General features: G+C 35.5%; 1 protein-coding gene across 1 annotated transcript; it reads left to right on the top strand.

Moving 5' to 3' along the window:
• The first annotated feature begins 18338 nt into the window (after positions 1-18338).
• Positions 18339-25624, top strand: LOC132603770 (protein STRUBBELIG-RECEPTOR FAMILY 6-like). Its single transcript, XM_060316984.1, has 16 exons — positions 18339-18642; positions 19845-19977; positions 20082-20153; positions 20239-20304; positions 20390-20461; positions 20629-20700; positions 20800-20871; positions 21025-21090; positions 21199-21258; positions 21358-21659; positions 22213-22499; positions 23016-23281; positions 24089-24221; positions 24735-24871; positions 24979-25135; positions 25250-25624. Exons 1-16 carry the CDS (start codon positions 18555-18557, stop codon positions 25391-25393), a joined length of 2127 nt encoding a protein of 708 aa, XP_060172967.1. The 5' UTR covers positions 18339-18554; the 3' UTR covers positions 25394-25624.
• The last annotated feature ends 839 nt before the right edge of the window (positions 25625-26463 follow it).

Here is a 26463-nt window from a genome sequence, read left to right as displayed (position 1 = left end):
CCACTTACAAAAGGCCTAGCTAGAGAGGCGATTGAGATTTCATCAAAAGGAATGGGACTATGGCTGAGGACAAGTCAACATAGTGGTAACTCTACCTAGAAGACTAGAGATCCCAAGATCTAGGTTCAAGGAGATCAAACAAAATTATGATTGACGGTTCAACATTGTCAAACAAATTTTTGATCCATTCTTATGATGATAATGTTCAGTAACAAGGATAAAGCATTAAGGCTTTTTAATGGTTTCTAAGTTTGATACAGGGTATACCAAATAGTATTTCTAAAGGATTACACGTTTAGGAATCGCCTATGTAAATATGAAGTGTAAGCCGCTTCAAGAAGAATTCTGTAAAGCCAATTCTCTATGCACTTACAAGACCATGTGCGGTTCATGGCTGAAACGAACACAACAATGAAAACCAAAGACGGTTAATGGGTTAATTGTGTGACATGTGATTTTCTAGGTATACACCAAAGTTCAACAGTTCAAAGATATCAAATCTACCGATTGATCGAGTATATCTGACATGTGTTCACTATGGAAAGTTCAAAGGGAAACCTACTTATCCAGATGCGATTAATCCTTTCTTGCAAATCACATAAGTTTTTTCATGCATCATATAGTCATTCCCCATTCATGTGGGGGATTGTTGGGGTTTTGAGTCATAGGTTTTCAAGATGAGTGTAGTGTGAATTGGGAAATGGTGGGAAAATAAAATGGAGGGAAAATAAAATAGAGGGAAATGAAATTTAAATAAATTTCATTTTGTAAAGGCATGCACGCACTTTGTCACACTTTGTGGCGCTTTGTCCTTCATTGGTGGGGGAAAGCACTTCTTGTGTTCTTATATATAGAATCACCTCTTCTAGCTCTTAAAGAGTTGAGAAGAGGGACTCCCCACGCGCCACCGTCATCACTCGGCTCGGCTTCGGGTTTGGATTTGGATTTGGATTTGGTCAAATGATCGATTGATAATCTTTTTGGACCAAATTTATTTCCTAAATGCCATTATTTATTTTCTCAAATTCTGATATTTTCTGCGATAATTTAAATTGAAAAAAATTGGCGGATTTTTTTTCCAAACGGTAATAACCGAATGGACACTACCGAACAGACATTGCCTTTGAAGAACGGGAATGTCTTTCCAAACCTGTGGCTATAAATTCTGAGGATCTGCCTCAGTTTTCTACACTGAAAAATTTCGAACGAACTCTGCGTTTTTACTCCCCTCTTTGATCTTATGCATATTTTTGTATAGCAAATCAATTGAGGAGCATGTAGGCCATTTGAGGCAAGTATTTGATGTCTTGTTGCGTGAGAGGTTGTTTGCTAATATCAAGAAATGTTCTTTTTGTGTTGATAAAGTGGTGTTCTTGGGTGCAAATGGTGTGGAGGTTGACAAAGAAAGGGTGGAGTCTATTAGAACTTGGCCAACTCCTAAAAATGCAACCGATGTGAGGAGTGTCCATGGGTTGGCAAGTTTCTATAGAAGGTTTGTAAAGGGGTTTAGTACAATTGCCTCTCCCTTGACCGAATTGATCAAGAAAAATGTTCCTTTTGTTTGGGGAGATGAGCAAGAGAAGGCGTTTCAAGAATTGAAATCCATGTTGAGTTCGTCACCATTGTTGCAATTACCCAATTTTGAAAAAACTTTTGAAGTTGAGTGTGATGCTTCCGGGGTTGGCATAGGTGGAGTATTGATGCAAGAAGGCAAGCCATTGGCTTAATTTAGTGAAAAGCTAAAAGAGGCGTCATTGAACTACTCTACTTATGACAAGGAGTTGTATGCACTTGTGAGGGTATTGACCAATTGGCAACATTATTTGTGGCATAAGGAATTTCTGATTCGTTCGGATCATGAATCCTTAAAACATTTGAAGAGCCAATCCAAGCTCAACAAGAGACATGCGAAATGGGTGGAACTTATTGAAGCTTTCCCGTATATGATCCATTACAAGAAAGGTAAAGAAAATGTGGTGGCGGATGCATTATCTAGAAGGTATGTCTTGCTAAACACTATGATGGGATTTGAAAGCCTTAAGGGATTCTATTCTCAAGATCCTGATTTCAAAGAAATTTGTGAAGAGTTGACTCAAGGGAAAAGGGTTGACCGGTTCCAACTAGTTGATGGGTTCTTGTTCAAGGATGGCAAGGTGTGTGTTCCTATGAGCTATTGGAGAGAGTTGTTTGTGAAAGAAGCCCATAGCGGCCGTATGATGGGACACTTTGGAGTGGCCAAAACACTTGACATTCTCTTTGAACAATTCTATTGGCCCAAGATGAGGCATGATGTGGAGAAGCTTTGTGGACAAAGCTTGGATTGTAAACAAGCCAAATCAAAGACTGGTCCTCAAGGTATGTATACTCCCATCCCCACTGCTATTGGTCCTTGGATTGATATTTCTATGAATTTGATATTGGGACTTCCAAGAACTAAAAGAGGTCATGATAGCATATTTGTGGTGGTTGATAGATTTTAAAAAATGTCTCACTTTATACCATGTCATAAATGTGACGATGCATCCCATGTAGCTTCCTTGTTTGTGAATCATGTTCTTAAGTTGCATAGAGTTCCCCGCACTATTGTTAGTGATAGGGATTCCAAATTCTTTAGTCACTTTTGGAAGAGTCTTTGGGGTACACTTGGTACCAAGCTCATGTTGTCTACTTCTTGCAACCCTCAAACGGATGGTCAAACCAAAGTGGTGAATAGGACTCTAGGGAGTATGCTTAGATGTATGATTAGAGGAAAGCCCACTTCTTGGGAGGACCGTTTACCTTTGATTGAGTTTGCGTACAATCGGTCTCTCCATTCCTCTATTGGCATGACTCCATTTGAAGTATGTTATGGCTTTAATCCTTTGATTCCTTTTACCTTAATTCCTTTGTCTAGTGATGTTGCTGTGAGTTTAGATGCAAAACAAAGGGCGGCCGAAATGATGAAAATCCATGCCAAGGTAAAGGAGAGGATTGACAAGGTCAACACTAAGGTAGCCAAAAGACAAAATCATGGGAGAAGAAAGATGGACTTCCAACCCAATGATTGGGTTTGGGTTCACGTCCGAAAAGAAAGGTTCCCTCAAATGCGAAAAGGGAAATTGAGCCCAAGGGGAGATGAACCATTCAAAGTGCTTGAAAAGATCAATGGAAATGCCTACAAGATCGACTTGCCAAGTGAGTATAATGTTCATAATGTTTTCAATGTGAGTGATTTTTCCTCTTGTGTTGTAGGTATAACCTTAGATTCGAGGACGAATCTTCTCCAAGAAGGGGAGGATGATACAAACCCAATAAGTACAAGGCCATTCACCAGGAGTCAAGCAAGAGAACTTCAAGAGTTGCGAGCCTTTTTCATGAAGAAGGAAGCCTTGGAGAATATTGGAGAGAAGACGTCTCGGATTTACAACGTTTGGGAGTTGGCATTGGAAGAGTTGCAAAGTGGCTAGAAGCGCAAAATGGCTAAAAATGCAACTATTGGGCTAAGATTGTAGTTAGAGGTCATACTTGCAAGTTATGAGGTTAAAATAACAATTGGAGGTCATAATTGCAAGTTATGAGGCTTTGGATATAATTGAAGATCCATGTGGGTATTTTTGCAAAAAGAGCCACTGTACGGCCTTTTGGTGTAATAGACATTAGTATAAATAGTTCTTTTCATCCATTTGGAAGACTTAGCTTGAATATTGTGTGAATTTAAATATTGAGAGATTTTAGTTAATATATAGTTTGTTTGGTTACCTACACTAAGTGTGATTTCATTGTTGCAAAGTGAATTTGGTTATCCATTGAATTCATCTAGATTGCTCATTTGTGGTTTCCAATTGAGTCTTCTAATTGATTCAAATTGCTTTGGTTCTTTTGGTTGAATTCACAATACGAGGGTCTAAATTCCATATACTTAGATTTGCCTATAGGGTTCATTACTAATTGGGTCAAGTATCTATCCTCTATTCTCCTTAATCCCCAATTCTTCATCTATTATTTGTTTTCCTTTATTTTTGTTTAATTCTTAGAGTTTCCTTAGGTTGTTTGTTATCATTTCTTAAAACCAGTTTTTATTTTGTAAAACCAGAAATATGTTAACGACAGAAATTAGATGAAATAAAAAAATTTCAAGCCCACAACTTTCTTGTGTGTCCTTAAGAAATCTAATCCCCTCATAGTTGCCAAGGTTAATCGATTAATTTCTCCCTGGATATAAAGAAAAACTATTCTGCAATAACGGCAATGCAAATTGCAAAACTTCGGTGAACTCAAATGGCGGCAGCAAATCACACTAAACACTTAAGTTTTTTGGTTTGAAAATATGCAGAATGCAGAAGATCAGAGAGGATTAGATTTATAGCCATAGGTTTGAAATTTTTTCAGTGTAGAAAACTGAGGCAGATCCTCGGAATTTATAGGCACAGGTTTGGGAAGACATTCCTGTCACACCCCATTTTAACCGGGTAGATTTAAGGTATGACGTATTGGTGATTCCCGTTTATTTTGTTTTGAGGAGTCGCCACCTAATTAATTTTAACGGTGAATTAGGACACCTAGAGATTAACTAAGGCCAAGTCAAAACTAGACCTCAATTAATAGTCTGCTTAACCAGTGTAATTCTAGGTAAGGGCTCTATATTATCCTAAAGGGAAGGGGTTAGGCATCCTTTAGAATCCGTTAACTTACGGTTATCCGACCAAACTTAGGTTAATTAATTAGATTGAATAAGATGCTTGAAATTTTAAGAAAAGACTAGGAAATGTTGCTGAGGTTTATAAAAATATAAGAATGTTGCTTAAGATAAGATTTAAGTAAAATATAACAATTTACATGAAAGAGGATTTTAAATGCTATTTTAAAACTTATAGAAGTTGATATGGTTTAAAATAAAAAATGCTATTTAGAATGAGATTTTGTAGAAAATATAATAGTTTACATTAAAGGAACTTCAAATGTCATTTAAGCTAAACTTATAAAACGTTGCTAAGGCCTTAAATAATAATACTCTTTGAAATAAAATTTACACACAATATATATATATATAAATATAAAAAAATGTGAATTTGTAACATACTTTTTGATAACTATATGAAACAATTTTAACGATTATGTATTAATTGAATTTGCGCTTTAGAAATACACGAGATTATGCTTCGTTAACTACATTTGACTAAAGTGTGTATAATTTGGATGAAACCTTAAGGTGTCTACAAAATATTCTTTAGTTCCTATTTGCGTGTTAGTGATGTTTCGGAAATTAAGATAATGAAATATAATTCCTTTAACTCAAAATATGAATTTTATGCCGTCAATTATTCTAGAAGCAAATATTATAGATTCTATAAATAATTTTAATGTGGAAAGAAGAAAAGGAAACTTATGGGATTAATTATTGTTTTTTTTATTTAAACTAGCTACTTATTGCCAAACTAAACCTACTAATTATTTAGGAATTATCTAAACTAAGAAAACAAAATAAACAAAGAGTTAGTTGCACAATACAAATCAATAGGCACAAAATGAATAGAGGAAGAAAGATATAATGAGATGGGCCTAGCCCATTTTTGGCTGCTACTGTCGGTTGCCACCATTATGGGCCTCGGCCCAGAATTCTTTTACATCATGCTGTGGGTTGTTCCTATTATTGGGCTGTGGCCCAGGATTTTGTTTGCTATGAATATAGGGGAAATGTGTTTCGTTGGGCCCTGGCCCAGCATCGAATACGGAAGACGAGTCCTTCGGACTCGTATGTGAAGTTCATGCATAAAAGATACGAGAGAAAAAGATTAGTATATGATCAATAAGATTAAACCTACAAGCATATGAATTCAAAACCACTCTGTTGATTATGTATATCCAAATGCATTTCACGAACACAACTTCGATATGCACTTATATGCAGATTTTCAACTGAAATATACTTGCAACAAACGCATGAAATTTGAACAAACCAAACTGAAATATAGACTATGCATTGCACACGAATGATGTATATATACATTAAGTATACTTCGAGTATACATATGCATAATTCGTAGGCAAACAGCAGCGGCACGCACATATGCATTATTGGGAATTAACTGGAGATTTACGCAAAATCACATAGTGTATAGCACATAGACAGAGCCTTGGACACCTCCATTTGACAAAATAAGCATCGTATTTTGACTACGCACTCTATTAACAGGGGTTCGATCAAATATCAACCCATAGTCCTCTTAATCAGGACCTCAGCCCCAAACTCAAAAAAAAAAAAAAAAAAAACTAGGCCATTTGAATGTAATTTTTTTGCACTGGTTATAACATTGAGCAGAGCAAGACTTACTAACTAAACATAATTTCCTGTCAACTACCCTACGAGGTAAATAAATTAACTGGCTAAATTCAGTTCATGCCAGATATAACTCTAAACAAAACCAACTACCTAACTGAATACATATCAAAACAACCATGATTGCATAGAAACCCAAAACTAAAAAATAAGTTGATAGATCAGATCTGCTCCATTTTTATTAGACTTAAAGAATGATATATACTCAGGTCTATATTGACAACAATAGATTTATTCGAAACATGAGGGACAATTTGGGTTAAGAACACATTACACCATAATAAGGATTCAACTTCTAAACTTAATCAGACTAATCATAGCATTACATCTACCATAATAATAGACCAATAGAACCAATATTCAACAGATGGTAATCAAAACTGGACTAACATATATTTGCAATCAGATTCAAGACTTAACATATCGGGACTTTTCGTTAGATTATTCAACTAACACAAGATACATACTTAACATGGTTACATGATGCTCTGGGATATGTTTAAACTAACAGGATTACTATATGTATAATGCAAACTGAATATCAATCAAGAACCTTCAAACATGTCTCCAAACTGGACCAAAACACAATGAAGGCAGACAAAACCTCCTAGATGAGATTAAGGACCTAAACTTTCTTCCTTTTAAAGCAAGAGGTCAAATAAGATTGCCAAGCATAAATATATGACCAAACAGAATGGATCGCATGGGTTTATTTAACTAGTCAGCTTCAATTCTAAATGATTCTCTGGATCTGCCACAGTTCTCGCATATATTATGTTTCTTTTGAGTTTACAGTTCCTATTTTTTGCACTTGAAACAAAGTTTTTGTTTCTGAAATCTGGGTTCAACTTGACTTTGATAAGCCAATCCTTATCTTTTAAAAAAAAATCTCTCCAATGTGCTTGAGCATATTATCACCAGTTCAATAAGTCGTTATTTTCAAAAAAGCTCATCTTAAGTAAACCAAAGTAGCACATTCATCAGGAAAGAAGAGGAAACAACAAATCTGTAAGCCAATTGAACCTTATGTTGAGACATGCATGGTCAACACGATCACGGAAACTAAACTAAACATGACCAAATATGCTTATCATAGCTAAGGTAACTGCAGACAGGCTAAAGCGCAACTAAGCAAGCAAATCACATAGACAGTTTAGGGTACTCAAACGAACACTAAAAATAAACCAAGGTGGGAACTTTACCTGCTTCGGGTGCAGCGAATCTGAGTGCGGGTTTTTCAGATTTACCTCGACGATTTGAGACTCTGGTTTCAAATTTATACAGACTCGAATCAGTTGCGGGAAACAAAAAGAATCAGAATAATCCTTTGTTTTCGAATGAATATCCCAATGATATTAAAAACTGATGAAGATCTGATAATTTTAGACGGGAATTTGAAGCGATTAAAAGAAGTTCGAAACTTTAGGGGGGTTTTTCACAGCTAAACGAAATTTGTTCTTCGGAAAGACTTAGTGAATCCGAAAGATCCTCTTTTTTTTCAGGACTGTCTCGATTTCTTTATGGAGGTTTTTCAGATCCAAAATCCCATCCCCCAGATAGACTGGAAAACGATTATTTATAGGAGATGGTCAGGGTTTTCGCGTGAAGAAGAGAGAGAGGAGCGTGAGGGGAACAGACGCACGGGGGTGTCAGAAGTATGGGCACGGAGCGGCGTGGGGGTGGTGTCAGAGGTGTAGTGGAACAGGATCAAGTGGGGGAGAATAACAGTGGGGTGGCGATGGGGAGGCGAGGCGACAAAGGGGAGTAGGACGGCAGATGGAAAAGGTGTGGGGGGTAACGTGGTGTAGTGGAGGTGTCAGACGCGTGGGATGGCAAAACAAAACAGTGGTGTGTGTGTGGGTGGCGACTGGGGTTTAGGGTGAAGGGGAGGAAGAGGAGAAGAGGAGAGGAGAAGAGAGGTGCGGCGGAAGAGGGGTGGGGCGATGGAGGCGGAGACGGAGGGAAATGAAAGGGAACCCTTTTTAGGGTTTCCCTTATTTCGCCTGAAAATGGGTCGGACCCAGTCCATAAATGGACTGGGTCAATTTTTAGACCCGGTATTAAAAGAATGGTTAGTGAATTAAAATATGGATTGGTCTAAAAGTTGAGTCAAAAATATGGACTGATAAAAAAAATATTTATGAGTTGATTGGAATTCGATTTGGGATCCGATAAATAAAAATTGCGGACTGAGTGCGCGAAATAGTTTGGCTTCTAAATTTAGATAAAAGACCTGTTTGAATAACTTGTGTTGAAGTATTGCTTAATATGAAATATGCAATCGTTAATGCTCAGATAAAAAATGGCATTATAATAGCCGTGCAATAATATTTCGAAAATCCATAGTAAAATAAATACTATTATTTAATTATGCAAAGATAAATGCGATGCGCGTGCGTGAGTTGGTAAAATGCCGAAAATGATAATAATAATAATAATAATAATAATAATAATAATAATAATAATAATAATAATAATAATAATAATAATAATAATAATAATTAGTAACTGTAATATAATAATGAAACAACGACTTTGATGAAAGGCTAATAATTATAGTAAATATAATATATATATTTTTTAATTTTTCCAAAAATGTTAGAAGCGTAAAATAGGTATTTTGGAAGAGAGGCGGGACAAAATTGGGTGTCAACAATTCCTATTCGTCAAAGGCAATGTCTGTTCGGATCATAATTTGAGAAAATAAATAATGGCATTTACAAAATAAATTTGGTCCAAAAAGACTATCAATCGATCAGATCATTTGACCAAAATGAAGCCGAAGCCGAGCGACAACGATGAAACTAGGGGAGTCCCTCTTCTCAACTCTTTAAGAGCTAGAAGAGATGATTCTATATATAAGCACACAAGAAGTGTTTTCCCCCACCAATGAGGGACAAAGTGCCTTTGCAAAATGAAATTTATTTGAATTTCATTTCCCTCCATTTTATTTTTTCACTATTTCCCAATCACACTCCACTCATCTTTAAAGCCTATGTCTTTAAAGCCCAACAGATGGTTGTAGTCTTGTTAAGTGTGTGAGAGGCCTCTCGGAAGTCCAAATTCATTAGGGCAGCCTCACCAATAATTGATGAACATTCTTATAGACGCGATGATCTTAGGAATATCCAATGAACAATAACTGTCCTGAAAGAATTGTGCTGGTGGTTCTAGCAATTTATCTGTTGCAGCAATGTCCAACCATAGCTATCTTTAAGATTGGGGATAGTTTCCTAAACAAGAAGATGCTAGTTAATTCATTTCAGCTTGCTTCGGTGAAGAATAAATTTAATTTTTGCCTAAGTAATACATCACTGCATGTGTAGATAAGAGCTATAAGTGGAGACTGCGCAATGTGTCGTACGAGAACTGTGATAGGTTTATTATTACTGTACAATAACGTACACACGTGTGGCGTACAACATATTGCTAGCAATTATAGCCAAACTTTAGCTAAAGTAATAGTTAGGCACATGATGAATAAATTTATTAAAGACAAAAGGCCTTGCCCAAAGAAACAAGAAGGTTATACAAGAAGATTTGAGTTGTCATGTTAGCTACTGGAAGCGTTGGTTTGGAAGACTACGCGCTAAGGAATTGATAAGGGGTTCAGCGGATCATTCGTATTTGGCTGCGTATCGTATGTGCTTGAAATCACAAATCCTAGAAGCAGGACTATGCGGAGGGGAGGTTTATATATTTCTTTACAGCTTTTGACACTTGCATAAGGGGATGTCAGCACATGAGAAAGATCAAAGCACATTCTTGTCAGGTAAGTAGGTGGTATTCTATTGATTGATGTAGTACAGGATGTGGAGAGCCATGTTTGCTCATTGGCCTATTGGGTAGTAAATATGGAGTTCGTTTCCTCTTAAAATTACTTTTTCAACAATTGCGTGAAATAGTTTCTAACATCATGAATTTTTGCATAATATCTGACCAGCACCAAAGCATTACAAAGGCAACACAACAAGTTTACAGTGAGGCTCACCATAGATGTTCCACAAGCCATTTTGATGAACGATTGCGTGAAAGTTCAGCAATGGATCCTTCTTTAAATACTCTTATAAAGCAGCAACTGCATATAGTGTCGAAGAGTTTAATAATCAGTTTGATCAACTAATTTAATTTATAGCCCCGAATGTAGCTAATTGTCTTCATAATAAAGTCGGGTATTATAAATGGAATCGGGCATATTTCCCTGGAAACAAATTCAACGTGTTAACATCAAACATTGCCAAGTCATTCAACTCAATATTTTTCGAAGAGAGAGAATTTCCCTTGAGTGCCCTTTTCAACTCCATTAATAGGAGATTTTCTGCCAAATTAGATGAAAAGTGTATGACAACAATAAACGCAAACACCTAGGTCGTCGAGGGCCATGTGTATGGGTGGCCTCTATTTTCATCAGTGCCATTGTCATTGTGACCTCCCACATCATTTAGTGTATACATTCAGCATCTTGTTTTATTCTCTTCTATTTTATCGACGACTTTATTTCATGTTAAAAAAAAAAAAAAAAAAAAAAGAACAAACAAACAGGAGACAGGAGTTGGTACATGCATGTCAAGAGGGCTTTGGTTTGTAGCTTTTCATCCCATATATGCTTAATTTCTTAGCCTTTGTACATTTCCTCAAATAATTGGTCCACACCATAATGAAGACGAATACTACCTTACGTCAGACGGTCCCTAGCTTTTCAAGTGTGAGGACCATGTTGGTGTGGGTTGTTTTCAAACTTCTAACTCTTTTTACTTTCCTACTATTCATTCATTCCTTGAGTACGTCGACATCACAGAATATAATACGGAGTTGGAGAGATTAGGATGACTTTTAATTGTATACATCTTAGAAGATTAATTAGATTTATGTCTACTTCACAAAGCTGCGGATCAAGAACTATTAGCATACTCTAGCTCCGTCTCATTTTGTGTGTCATAATTTGACTTGACACAGAATTTAATAAATAAATAAATTTTTTAAAACTTGTGATCTGAAATATGTCATAATATTTATTGACTTTAAATATATTATAATATTTGTGTAGCTATAAAAACTTCTCATTAAGAAAATAAAGGAATACGACTTTCTTTTGTGAATTAATTGACCGATAAGGAAATGGTGTCAAGACAAAGCAGAACGGAGGGAGTATCTACTACATATATCATCCATATATATGTAGTCAATCTTCTTCAAGGGATTACATACAAAATGATTATTTTCTCTTTGGGCTAGTAAGGAACATTGTGCTGAGTTAATTGAAACTGTTAGCTAGATACACATTTCCATCACCAAGTTAACCGAATTTCCTTAGGTACGTATTAGCATTAATACTATTACTAGTATTAATTACGCAAAATTAATTGTTATAACTAGTATTTACCGTATACGGCATATATACCAAATGATTATGCAAAAAAAAAAAATCATAAGTTGAAAGATGAAAAAGGAGTGGGATATGATTAATTGCCCGGAAACTCATGCTTGCTGCCTTTGTTTTGTTTGGTGAGAGTTTTTCTTTTTGGGATAAAACTACCGAGTATTTGTTGTCTCTCACTTGCACAGATTCCGATTAGTAAACACTATTCGCACTGAAGTTTAGGAAATTATTTGGTGTTTTTTGTCTTCATTAGTTTATAGATATTTGAACGTTAATCTTCAAGAATTTCATTATTAACCGCTAGCGACTGATGCACATGAGTGTATGCATAGATACTGGATCCGGCTCCTCTCCATTTCCCTTGTCTCCAATTTTTCCAAATTCCTATCTAGATGAGTGACTCTTGTCTAATTTTATTATTAGTGACTTAGATTTAATTAATTAAATCAAGGTCTTAAACATGATTAATACAATAGATATTTGTATATATTTACTCCTAAAAAGGGGGACAATTCCACAAATCTAGCAACACAAATTTTTCTTACTTAAAATCTTAATATAATTGCTTATACCTAAGAAAAATCCTGGGTTAATAAGATCTAATAATTTGAAAGTAAAAGGAATATTTTTAATGGTAGATAAAAAGTTTTATGCCAATTTTTTTTTTTTTAAATCATCTTCGGAACTCTTAAACGAAATTAATCAAGACACATTAATTATATTAAGAAAAATGTCTTCTCTTTATCATGTTACTCTACTTTAAAATTTTCATAAAATTGAATAACATGACATTTTTATTTTCAGTGGCAATTTCCTTTTGATTATCTCCTGTCGGTTTTACATTCATTTACCCCAATGGTTAATTAGGATTCTTGCAATTTCCTGTTTGCTAGAATTTTTATAGAACTGTTTGTTACTAGTATTTTTAATCACACGTGTTGCTAGATTTGTGGTGTTGTCCTCCTTTTTTGGAGTAAATATATGTAAATATCTATTGTATTTATAATGGTTAAGACCTTGATTTAGTTAATTAAATCTAAATCACTAATAATAAAATTAGACAAGTGTCACTCATCTAGATAGGAACCTAGGGAAAATGAAGACAGCGAAAATTGAGAGAGGAGCCGAATTTCTTGATTTAGTTAATTAAATGTAAATAACTAATAATAAAATTAGATAAGTATCACTTATCTAGACAGAAACTTGAGAAAAATGGAAACAAGAGAAATGAAAAGTAGCTGATCCATAGATACTATGGATAGTGAGACTGCTACAGACTACGGTTTCCTTTTTCTTTCAGTTCCCATTCCAAACCCCACCCTACGTCAAATGTCCCTAGCATGAACTTAATTTTGAAGACTTTGCATGCAAAAGTGACAGGCTATTCAACCATATACACACAAAAATAATTGTTTAAAAGGTTAAAGTTAAACCAATAGTGGCCAAGTGAGGCTATTCAAACTAATATTTGATTAGTGATACACACATGCAACCTTTTCACAATCGGCCAAGTTTTTCATCATCAAGATATTATGTCCATGCTCAATAATTCCCCACATTTTTCACATTACAGCTACCTTTCAACTAAACGTCAAAAAATGATTCAATAAACGTCAAAGGTGCAAATATACCCCTTAATTTTGTGATTTAGAGCAGACATATCTCTCGTTAAAAAATAATGTATATATACCCCTGTCGTTACACAAATGGCGCAAATATACCCTTGTCGTTATACAAATGAGATAAATATATCCTTTTCACTGACATAATTTTTTTAAAAGCCATTTAGCTTTTCTTTTTAATTAAAAAAATGTCACATGGCTTTAAACAAATAAGTCTACCAATTTTTTTGAGTAGATTTATTTTTTCATAGCCACGTATTCATTTTTTTCTGGTGAATCGGGTCTGGTTCATTTAAAAAAAATACCTTTGTGACTTTAAAAATAATAAGTCTACCCATTTTTCTTAAACGAACTAGTCTCAACCCACCAGAACCAAAAATTACCGCGTGACTTTAATAAATACGTCTACTAAAAAAATGATTAGACTTTTTTTTTAATCCCACGTGGCAGTTTTAAATTAAAAAATTAGCTAAATGTTTTTTTTTTAAGTTCATAGCAAATGGTGTATTTACACCATTTGTGTAACGACAGAGGTATATATGCACCACTTTTTTTAACAAGGGGTATATATGCTTTAAATCACAAAGTTGAGAGGTATATTTGCACCTCTTCCCTTCAATAAATGTTTTCTAAAGTCAATTTTCAGCAAAACATATCTTAGCTCTCATACAAAATATTTTAGCTGTACCACAAATCCTGAAAAGTAAGAAAGCACATTTTCGGAGTTAATTCTTTTTTCACTTACAAGAATTTGATATCTTAAAATTAATTAACTCGACTACTTAATTCACGCGGTAAAAAGTTTACTATGGGAGGTGGAAGGTTTTAGCCTCTTTACCAAAGAGGAATTCATTTTCACTCGAACTAACCACTACCTCTACTTAAGGAAAGAGAATTTACTTTTCATTCTATCATAACTTTTGATGATACGAGAGTTAATTATAAATTCAAACGTAATACTCTCTCTGTCCCAATTTATGTGATACATTTTTCTTTTAGTCTATCCCAAAAAAAATGATACATTTTCTTATTTGGCAAAAAATTAACTTTAAATTTTACCTTTTACAATTAGCAAGATGATCTATAACCACACAAATATCTTTGACTTATTTTATACCACAAGATTCAAAAATCCTCCTTTATTTCTTAAACTCTATGCCCAATCAAACTATATCACATAAATTGAGACGGATATATATACCTGTAGAATGCACCACCCAAAAGGATTTTCTATTTGTTTTATTAACAGTATACTATCACTCTTTTTGTCCTATTTTATGTGATGCAGTAACTATTTGGAGAGTTAAAGAATTTTTTTTCTTTGTCTGCAATATTTTTATAAACGTTTTCAAATAGTTATTTATTGTAACTTATGAAGGAGTGCTTTTTATCTAGTCTTTAAATATATTACTCCCTTTATCCCAATATATGTGGCATAATTCAGATTTCGAGAGTCAAATATTTTAATTTTGACCGTAAATTCGGGTATGATATCTTTAAGTTTTTTGAAAGAAAATTTACATATATGGAAACTCATAAAAAGTACTATAAATCACATGATTAACAATTCAAATATTTAAAAGATATATGAAAAAATTATGATCAAAGAAAGATGTGCTTTTTGTAACAATTATAGGGGGATCAAGATGCTAAGCCATACTATGAAAGTGTGGGAGGGGGTGGTGGAGATGAGGGTGAGAAGATGCATGTCTATTTTGCAGAACCAGTTCGAATTCATGTCAGGGCGCTCGACTACAGAAGTCATTCTCTGGTGAGGAGATTTTTTGTTTTTGGTCGAATAAACACATTTTGTTTCATCTCCCTTCACAACTTTACAGCCAATAATCTTTGCAAACCAAGCAAAAAAAAAAAAAAAAAAAAACATCTTGAGAGGATTGGTGAAGCAGTATCGGGAGAGGAAGAAGGACTTACATATGGTGTTCATCGACCTAGAAAAGGCCAGTGGTGTACCTATGGCGTACACTAGAGCGATCAAGGGCATGTATGATGGAGCCACGATTGGGGTAAGGATAGTGGGAGGAGACTCGGAGCATGTTCCAGTTGTGATGGAGTTGTACTAGGGTCAACCCTTAGTCCATTTTTATTTGCTTTGGTGATGAATGTTTTGATACAGCATATTCAAGGTGAGGTGCCTTGGTGTATGTTATTTGCAGATGACATTGTTTTGATTGATGAGACTCGAGGCGGAGTTAACGCTAAGCTGGAGGTTTGGAGACAGACCATGGCGTGAACATGAGACTTGAAGTGCGGGTTCAGTGGAGTAGCACACGAGGATGGAGTGGACGTGAGACTCGATACTCAGGTGATTCAAAAGAAAGAAAATTTCAAGTATCTTGGGTCTATTATCCAAGGAAATAGGGAGATTGATGAGGATGTCACACATCAATGGAGGCTTGCATCTGGGGTCTTGAATGATAAGAAGGTGCCACCAAAATTTAAAGGCAAATTCTACAGAATATTGGTTAGACCCACTATATTGTATGGGGCGGAGTGTTGGTCAGTGAAGAACTCACATGATTAAAAGATGAAGGTGGTGGAAATGAGGATGTTGCGGTGAATGTGTGGGCACACGAGGAGGGATAGGATTAGAAATGAAGATATTCGGGACAAGGTGAGGTGGCCTTGGTGGAGGACAAGATGAGGGAAGCGAGGTTGAGATGGTTCGGGCATGTGCAGAGGAGATGCGCGGATGCCCCGGTTCCGAGGTGTGAGAGGTTGGCTACGGATGGTTTGAGGAGGGGTAGAGGTACGCTGAAGAAATATTGGGGGAAGTGATTAGACAAGATATGGCGCAACTTCAGCTCACCGAGGACATGACCTTAGATAGGAGGTTATGGAAGACACAAATAAGGGTAGTAAGGCTAGTAGGTAGTTGTGTGTGTCACATTTCGTATTACTCTTGTAGTTTCTTGTCCTATGATGCTTGTTAATATCTGTTGTGTCCTTTTCCCAGATTGACATATGATTTTTGCTAGTTACTTTTTTTTTTCTTTTTTCCAGACTACTTTATCATGCTTTATTTAGTATTTCTCCAAACTTTTATTTCTTTTTCCGGACTGATGCGGTTGCTTTTTCTTTGAGTCGAGGGTCTTTCAGAAATAGCATCTCTACCTCCATGATAGGGGTAAGGTCTGCGTATACTCTAATCTCTTTAGACCTCACCTCGTGGGATTACACTGAGTATTTTTGTTGTTGTAAAGAAAGATGTGTTTTAAATATAGGGAAAGGGGTCAAAAATATCTCTATACTTTAATTTAATGGCTAAAAATATTCTTCGTTACAATTTTGGGGTCATTTACACTCATGCTGTTATGAAAGTTAACAAATATTTCCTTCATTTAACGGATATCTCCAGATATAACCTGATTTCACAAAGAGTAACTCATCACCATATTTTACCTACCCCAACCCGCCTCCTAAAATAACCCAAGTCTTTCTTCTCTCACATTTTCTCCTCCGGTGACTTGGCTCTCAAGTCCAGCCAACTCCATCTCCGACCAACCACTTCTCCCATTCCCTTTCCCACCGCTGCGGCCACTGTCAAATGCCTTCGAATATCACCACCAGGGCATCCTATTTACTTGCATTGGGTGTATCCTAAAATACTCCATTCTTGAACCCTTTTCTGTATCTAATCGATGTACGTATATATATGTGTGTTATTTTCTTGGCCAACAACAACCTTCGTTATGTACACGCTTTTGGGCTGAAAGTTTGTCTTTTTAACTGTGAAATTCCATTAATTCTTTTTCTTTTTTCACTTGTTATGATGAAGAGGCATATCTAAAGATTTTAAGTCTGACTGCAGTGTATATTGCATTCTGAAAGAAATCCATTATGTATATACATAGGAAAGGGAAGGGGAAAAGTGGCTGGTCGGAGATGGAGTTGGCCGGAGCGGTGGGCTTGAGAGCCCGGTCGCCGGAGGAGAAAATGTGAGAGAGAAGGAAGATTTGGGTTATTTTAGGAGGCGGTCGGGGCGGGTAAAATATGAGAATGAATTATTTTTTGTGAAATCGGGTTATTTAAATCAATTTGGAAATTTCCGTTAAATGAAGAGTATATTTGTTAACTTTCATAACGGTAGGGCATAAATGACCCAAAATTATAACGAAAGATATTTTTAGCTATTAGAACAAAGTAAAAGTCTATTTTTGACCCTTTTTCCCTTAAATATATTACTCTCTTTGTCCCAATATATGTGAAGAGGGAGAAATTTTATTCACAAGATACTTGAAAATTGATTTATACAGATAAATTCATACTGAAGATTAGAAAATATAACCCTTGTGTAAATCATCTCACGTAAAATGGTAGGTGAAAAGTACTGCCCCTCCGTCCCAAAAAAAAATTATCATAGTTTGACTTAACACAAAATTTAATAAATAAAGAAATTTTTTAAAATATATGATTCAAAATAAATCTTAAATATTTATGTAAATATAAATCATCTTATAAAATTAAATTATTCCTAAATTATCAATCTTTTTGGGATAAACATATAAGGAAAGACGGAGCAGAGTATTCTTTTCCACGTCATTAACCATGATTGGTAAAAAAATTATAGCAACTTGTCAATCATGAGCAACGTAAATGTAAGTGGGTGGGGCTAATCATTGATTAATTTGGCAAGCATATAAGCTGTTCTTTGTTTTTTTTTTTTTTAAAAAAAAAAAACTAACTCTATTCCTCGGTCTCATATTAGTTGTCCACAAAATATTCTTCCAAAATATTTATCTATTTATAAAATTAAGATATAATTAATTAAAATTTTCTAATTGTATCTTTAATATTAATTGTTATTTAAAATAATTAATATTGATTAGAGTGTAATTTATTGAAGATAAATAAAGATAATATAATTAAATTAGACTTTTATTTATAATTTCACAAAGACAAAGTAAACAAATAATATTGGAGAGAGGATATAGAAAAACGCTCCACTTTTTGTCGTAAGCAGTAGCCAATAATTAAACGCCAAGCTCATCGTAAGAAACCAAAAAAAATCAAATAAAAGTGATGCATGCGCTAAGAATAAGCATTTTTAGTACCGTTAATATGACAAAACAAGAAGGGTGAAAAAAAGTGTGTGGCTTTGGATTGTAGGAGCAGCAGCAGTGGCTAAATACTGCCAGCTTTCTTTCAAATTGCTACCCACAAAAAGCACCAATCCCCTTGTCTTGCATAATTTTGTGTTCTTTTGTGGTGTGGAGAAATGAACTTGTTGCTACCGACACTACTGTTGTTGGCCATTTTGTGTAATTTCTCAAGCTTCACTAATGGAGATACAGATCCAACTGATGGTTAGTTCCATTAATTAATCCTACTTTTATCATTCTGTTAATCTTTGTGTGTCTTTCAGTATGTTGTATAATAAAGAGAAATAGATTTGAACTGAGAGTGGACTTGAGTAGTGTTGTGAAATGATTACTTCCATTGACTATATAAATACTACTACATATTTTGAATGAAGTTGAAAGAGGAAGTTCTCTTGCATTGGTAATTGAAAGAAAAAGAAAAAAAAAGGTAGTTGAAATTGAAGTTGTAATAGAGTATTTGGAAGTTGTTATATAAGTTAATACATAGCCAGCTCCTTAAACTTGTGAGGATATTCCATTTAAACACTCGAACTAAGCCCTTGTTCCGATTGAACACTTCGACTCCTAATAAAGTGCTTCAATTAGACACTTTCGATTCAAATTTTGAAAAAAAAATTGTTTGTGTTTTCATTGTCGATTAGATAGCTAAGTTAACCACATGAAATATGTCTATCTGCTTTAATTATACGCATTTTCCTCGATAAACCATAAAACCCAGACATTTCCTACTTGAGTTGGTGCGTATAATTAAATGAGATAGACATATTTGCGAGTGAAACCATTATTTCACTTGAAATACTCCTCAAACAAGTTTTTCAACATTTCACCAGTGATTTGAGAAGCTGAATTTCAGTATTTGCAAATACTGATAGCCAGCAATAATTTACAAATAATGAAATTTTTTTATGGCCAAACAGGGCTGCCTGGTTTTGGGATTGACTCATAGTTATCGTTGTAGTCATTGTATTTAGTCTTGTTGGAGCACTTAATCGAAAACCTCAATCTTTGGACAGTAATTTTCTTTCATTAAAGTTGAACAAGTCGGGGAAAAAAGGTACCTCCTGACTGAAAACTTGTGATTTGTGAAATTTGGAACTTACATGCATCTAATAGGAATGGTTTATTTACTATCTTTAAGTTAATCAAAGACTTCATAAAGCTATTTAATTTACTTTGGACTGCTGATTATCCAAAGAGTTTCACAGTAATGGTTTGGTTAAGTTGCTCACCACTTTGTACCATGTTGGTCAAGGTGTTGACCAGGTGTTGTAGGTGCACGTTTGCTTTAACAATTTGTCCTATGTAAAATCCTTCTCTGTATCTATTTCTTTATCATTAAAATTCCTTTCACAGTCAGATATGTCTTGATTTCAAAATAATCTAGTTGGCGGCAATTTGATTTTCAGCGTCTACTCTGAGAGCTCTGTATACCAGCCTAAACTCACCAGGGCAGCTGACAAAATGGAATGCCAATGGCGGTGATCCTTGTGGAGAGTCCTGGACAGGCATTACCTGCTCGGGCAATAACGTAACTGAAGTGTGGGGTTTTGTTTTCCTTTTTATCTTCTCCATGTTTTTTTCAACTTCTTGAAATTATTGATATGTACTGATGATTAGTTTCCTTTCATTTCATTTTCGTTTAGCAAGATATCAGGTCTTGGGCTCTCAGGTTCATTGGGGTCTCAGCTAGATAGACTAAAATCTGTGACTAATTTGTAAGATGAATGGCCTTCATTTGTTCCTTATTAATTGGAGTTATGTTGAATTATTGAATGTGGTTATCTCTTGTTAATGTTGCAGTGACATAAGCAATAACAATATGGGGAGCCAGTTACCTTACCAGCTTCCTCCAAATGTGCAAAGATTGTATGTGTCATTATTTGCATATCTTGCTCCTTCCTTGCTCTATTTTGTTCGTCTTATATTTCTTAGAACTTGCCTTGTGTTGCAGAAACCTCGCTAATAGTGGTTTTAGTGGTGGCCTCCCATATTCCATTTCACAGATGACCTCCCTCCAATACTTGTATGTGAAATGCTTAAATTTGTTTAAAATTAAGATACTTTGTCCTCTTCATTCTCTACGGGACTCCCATATTCCATTTGATATTTGTTTAAAGTTAAGATACTTTGTCCTCTTCATTCTCTACGGGGCTCCTTATCATTCTCTGCAACGTTTGTGTCTGGTTGTAGAAATGTCAGTCACAATCAAATTCAAGGATCAGTTGTTGTTTCGTTTGACTCACTCTCTGCTCTCAACACATTGTAAGTCCTATCCATCTCCTGTCATTAAAACATTTGAGAACATAACTGTGGAGAAGGGCGTCTAAACCTCTTTCTCTTTCAATGCTTTTAATGCTTCAGGGATTTCTCTTTCAATTCTATGACGGGTAATCTTCCTCAAAGCTTCCAGTCACTAACTAGTATGAACCAAATGTAAGATAAGAGTTTACATACTTCATCTTTCTATTTTCCAAGCTTCCAGTCACTAACTAGTATGAACCAAATGTAAGATAAGAGTTTACATACTTCATCTTTCTATTTTCCAAGCTTCCATCAATATAGAAATTTTGTTGTTTTAATATGCAGGTATTTGCAGAATAACCAGTTTACAGGAACTATTGACGTCCTTGCCAATCTTTCCCTTGCCAATCTGTAAGTAGTGCAAATATGTGTAGATATTATGTCTGATGTTTATATCTCACTTCTGGAGTTTTGTTAAATCCATTGGTTGAAAATCTTGTTGATTCCATTATGCTTTAGGAATGTTGAAAACAACCAATTTACTGGCTGGGTTCCTGATCGATTGAAAGGGATAGTGCAGTGAGTGTCTCAGATTGCAATAATTATTATTAATCTTAGCTAATTCTTTGGGAATGTCTTTCTAGTCATGATTGGGATTTATAAATCTTCCATAAACAGATCAAATGGTAATCCGTGGAGCTCAGGACCTTCACCCCCACCTCCACCTGGTACACCTCCTGCAAACAACCCCAATGGAAATCACAAATCCACAGAGAACAGCAGCAATTCGAGCAATGATGGCGGTGGGAAATCAGGTATAGGGGGTGGAGGCGTTGCAGGCATAGTGATATCCATTCTATTTGTTGGAGCAATAGTAGCATTCTTTATTATCAAAAAGAGAAGATCAAGAAAGTTGTCCACGGACATAGAAAAACTTGATAATCAGCCATTGGCTCCTCTTACTTCACAGGAAGTACAAGGTATTTTGCTTTCACAATTCTTGATTTTGTAAGAAATGTTTTGAATGCTCTCTTAACTCATTGGATATTTATTAACGAATAATAGTAATCAATAGTGATGTTACGGTTCACTTTCCTGCTTGGGGAGTATGGAAAATGATGCCTAAGCCTCTATGCCAAGCTTGTTAATGGGTCATAAACCATGCAAGTAGTATCAAAATTTTGCAAGGGATTGTCATTGATACAGAAGGCAGCAGCAAAGCAGGAAAATATTTATCATCGAAGTGTAAAACTGTATGGACGTGAAAGATCCTAATTTCTGAGGAGACAAAAGTTTCAGAAGTATAATCTGTAGAAATTCAAACTGATTGTGGAGGAGGTCCTAAGTTACCTGGTGCTTTTAAAGCTTATGATTGTTTTTACCCTTGATGGTTTAACTTCCTGGAAAACAAAAACTCTTCAGAATGTAGTTGACCCATAGAACTCTTGCTTTTATTTGCCTATGTCAAACATTCTCATTGTTATGTTTTCTTTGTTCCTGGATTTACTACTCATTGTCTATTTTTGGCTGCAGAGATTAAACCTTATCAAACCTCCTCCACAGTAAGCATGAGCACATTTGAAACTCCCACTGCCGTAAATCTAAGACCTCCACCTATTGATCGCCTTAAGTCCTTTGATGAGGTTGACATGTCACCAAAACCCATTGTTCCTCCCAAGAAAATTAACACAGCTCAAATCAAGGCTAGACAATATTCAATTGCAGACCTACAGATGGCAACTGATAGCTTCAATGTTGAAAACCTTATTGGCGAGGGATCAATTGGTTGTGTTTATTGCGCTCAGTTTGATGATGGCAAAGTAATACTTCTCTCAATGAATACCCATATATAAATCCTTTCTGTTTCTTATGACTATATAAGGTGATTTAGTGATGCTAACACATGTTTAAGCAGGATGGTATTAAATGGTAGAGAAATGTTTGATCAGAAAAACTGTGTACTTTTCTAAGTGTCATAATAGTTAATTTGTTGAATAATTTGTTTTTTCCTGACTATTTTAAGCCACTAGTATCTGTGCTTATGTTACCACACCCTAGTAAGAGGAATCTGATTTGTCTCTTATGGATACACATTAAAAGAAGACTTCTGACTTATCAAAAATTAGAGAGTATTTCTTTCCTATGATTCTGTATTTTGGTGGTGATTTGGTGATGCTAATGAATAATTTATAGAAAGTCTGATTAGGAAACAACATATTAGAGAAAGTTTTTTTTTTTTAAAAAAAAAAGATTTGTTGAACGATTTGCTTGTTTTTATGCTCATTTAAGTGACAGACACCCTTATGTGTTCCTTTCTGTTATTTGAAATGCTGTAGGTTCTTGCTGTCAAGAAAATTAATTCGTCTGCGCTCCAGAACACTGAAGATTTTCTCACAATAGTTTCTGAGATATCCCAGCTGCATCATCCAAATATAATTGAGCTGGTTGGTTATTGTTCAGAGCATGGACAGTACTTGCTGGTTAATGAATTCCATAAAAATGGTTCTCTGCATGATTTCCTGCATCTGTCAGATGAGGACAGCAAGCCACTAGCATGGAATAGCCGAGTCAAGATTGCACTTGGTGCAGCAAGAGCACTAGAGTGAGTTTATGTAATTTCAGAATTATTTTTATGCAATATCCCTTGGTTTCAGTTTATGTGACACTATTTCCTTATTGACCCCATTCCAAGCAAAACAATTAACTTTATACTTCTCATTTTATCCTTTAATGAGAAGCTTTATAGCCACCCAAATGTTATGGTATATTAAGGCCCAAGTTTCAAAAGTTTTATAGTCACACAAATGATATGCGACGTTTAAGACCAGAAGCTTTCATTTCTTTCTTAAATTCTATGCCGATTCAAACTATGACACATACATTGGAACGGGGGAGTAAAGTTCGTGGAGCGTGCAACAATGCTACGTTATTCTCCTTGTTTATTAATGGCTAATTGCTAGTAGTTTACATAAATCTTTTGTTTATCTATACCGAGATTTATAGAAGAGATCTTGTGGGTAGAAAAGAAAGATATTCTATGAAAGTCAATACCAAGCACTTAGTCGTGACTTATGATGAACTTTACCAACGGATCCATAGTATAATTGCATTTGGAGATCATACTTTTTGCAACTAGAATGACCACTAAAGAGTTTAGTCTTTCTTAAACATTGATGACCAGTAAGTTAACATGAAGAAGAGTTCATTGCTCCTTTTAGTTAGAGCTCAGTTTGATACTAAATATGCTGGCCTTGCCAGTATAAAGTTAATCAAAACTTTAATACTCCTTCCTTTTGACATTTGTGTAGCTATAAAAGCATGTCACTAAATTTCAAATTTATGTAGTTTCCACATCTCTTCATTTCCATAAGCAAATTTCTTCACTAGCTAATATAGGCATCCTTTGCAGGTATCTGCATGAAGTTCGTTCCCCATCATTGGTTCATAAAAATATTAAATCGGCAAATATTTTACTTGATCTGGAACTCAATCCTCATCTATCAGACGCTGGATTAGCAAGACTTATTGATGATGCAGATCAGGTGACTTTGAGCTCCTTACTTTACGCATTGTTACAAAGTGTTTTGGTGGATTGGATATATAAGCATGCACATGTATATATAGGCGTGTTTGACATGCTATTGACTGCTAACATGTCCTTTTCAAAGGGATATAAGAAATATCAACGAATCACATGGTTGAAGCTTAAAACGTCATTTGCTTTAGGGGAAGCTTTGTTTTGTGCACAAACCTTTGAAACATGAAATCTTTTACAGCAGTTTCTGTGGTTCATAAATTGGGTCCCAAAGAGAAATTGTTACGTAAAAAAAGCAGGAACCTTTTTCAAATCTTTGGCATGAAATTGTCCAGTAGTAATGTATAGAAGGAACATGTTACCATATAACTCATTTTAATGAACTAATCTTTCAATGGTCCCTGGTGCTTTTATCTCCTGCTCTTCTCTACTGCTCGATTGGCATTAGCTGTTTGTTCTTCCTAAAAGATTCACATCACTATCATCTTCCCAAGATGTTTCAATGTGATCATATTTGCAGGGACTAAACCATAATACAGGGTCTGGATATGGAGCACCTGAGGTAGCTATGTATGGGCAATGCACCATAAAAAGCGATGTATACAGCTTTGGAGTTGCTATGTTGGAACTTCTTACTGGACGCAAACCTTTTGATAGGTAAAGTTACTTAGGCACTATGATACTGTGTCAAATTACTTGAATACAAACAGGAGGAAATTCAGAAAGTTTCAACTTCTCGATCAATATGTATGCTCTTAATGCAGTGCGAGACCAAGATCTGAACAATCTTTAGTTAGATGGGCAACACCTCAACTGCATGATATTGATGCCTTGGCTAGGATGGTTGATCCAGCGCTCAAAGGGCTCTATCCGGTTAAATCTATTTCCCGCTTTGCTGATGTACTTGCGCTTTGTGTCCAGGTAATATTTTGTATGGACAGTGAGACAAATTCATAATTCTGCTGTGTTTATCAAGAACCTAGATTCTTTAGTTCTGTCAACATTATCTCATTGTCCTGTATGCTATTGTGGCAGCCTGAGCCTGAGTTCCGGCCACCTATGTCAGAAGTGGTTGAAGCCTTAGTTCGGTTAGTTCAACGAGCAAATATGAGCAAGAGAACATATAGTCTTGATCGGAGTTCGAGGGGTGAAACGGATGCTCAACAAAACCAACCTTAGTTCCGATGTAATTGTAGCCTTTTCTATCAAATGTCTCTGTTTATTCTTTGCTGTTTGTGGGTTATATAATGTGATGCTGATCTGTTCAGCAAGATCTTGTTGGTTGCATTGCTAGATACTAAAATTTGTTCATAGTGCATATTCAATTTTCATTTTTCCCTGTATCTGAACTCCTATTCCTCTTCCACACACGATGAAATGAATGAGTTCTGTACTTCCATTTCCAAATAATCAGTGTCTTTGTTCAGCACAACTATCAAGTATGGACGGTGTAGCCAGAAGTTGGGTCAACAGCAGCAACTTTATTGACGAAATGGAGGACAAACCAGACACCTCGCTTCTTGCATTTTGCTTTTTCTCATAACACAGTCAGTGACAATCTTTGGTGAACTATGTATTAAGAAGCAATAACTCAAATAACAGTACTCTTCATGAAATGGTATCATGTTGCGGAGTTGATGCTTTCCTTGACAACCTTCTTCCCTTCCCTTACGTCAAATGTCTTTGAATCTCGATTAGGATCATCAAATGCTATTTCTTACTTATCAAAACATCATATACATCGTGCCCTTCGCTAGCCTATTCACTGTACGTCGATGTCGATGGGAAATTTTCCAAGGTGTAACATTCTTCCCCTTTTGGAAGAAAGAAACTAGTTTTAAAAAAGGGGGGAATTCTGCACTGTGTGGCCTCTCAATACAGTGCAAAATAAAAAAATAACCGCATTCCTGTTAAATTACCCAAACAATTGCAGATGCTGAACCACTCCCCTTCTTTTTTTCTTTTTCTCCTCACTTCTTTCTAAAAACCATCATTGCTCCGCCTCATCCTCACAGACCTCACCTGAAAAGTTCATTGTCGCCAAGAAAAAGGAGCATATTTGTGACTCCATAGTAGACCTTGACCCTTGCTCTCCTCTTCTTCACTTTTCTTTTAGTTTAGCAGAAGGAACATTGTCGCGACTCCGTCATCATTCTAATGTGCAATCGACTTCTTTGAGATAGAGGTGTAATGGTGATTGGACGGGGGTTTTAATAGTGATTTGGATGGGGCAGGCACAAATGTGTATA

This window comes from Lycium barbarum, chromosome 7 (assembly GCF_019175385.1).
Source record: "Lycium barbarum isolate Lr01 chromosome 7, ASM1917538v2, whole genome shotgun sequence".
NCBI classification, from domain to species: Eukaryota; Viridiplantae; Streptophyta; class Magnoliopsida; order Solanales; family Solanaceae; genus Lycium; species Lycium barbarum.
The sequence above is the reverse complement of the archived record's forward strand: the minus strand, read 5'-3'. Positions and strand labels throughout refer to the sequence as shown.

Bases quoted from the DNA above. Each gene is read 5' to 3' on its own strand.
- LOC132603770 (XM_060316984.1), top strand. From the start codon at position 18,555: ATGAACTTGTTGCTACCGACACTACTGTTGTTGGCCATTTTGTGTAAT. The intron at 18,643-19,844 runs GTTAGTTCCATT...TTTGATTTTCAG, and splicing joins AGATACAGATCCAACTGATG to CGTCTACTCTGAGAGCTCTG. The intron at 21,259-21,357 runs GTGAGTGTCTCA...TTCCATAAACAG, and splicing joins CGATTGAAAGGGATAGTGCA to ATCAAATGGTAATCCGTGGA.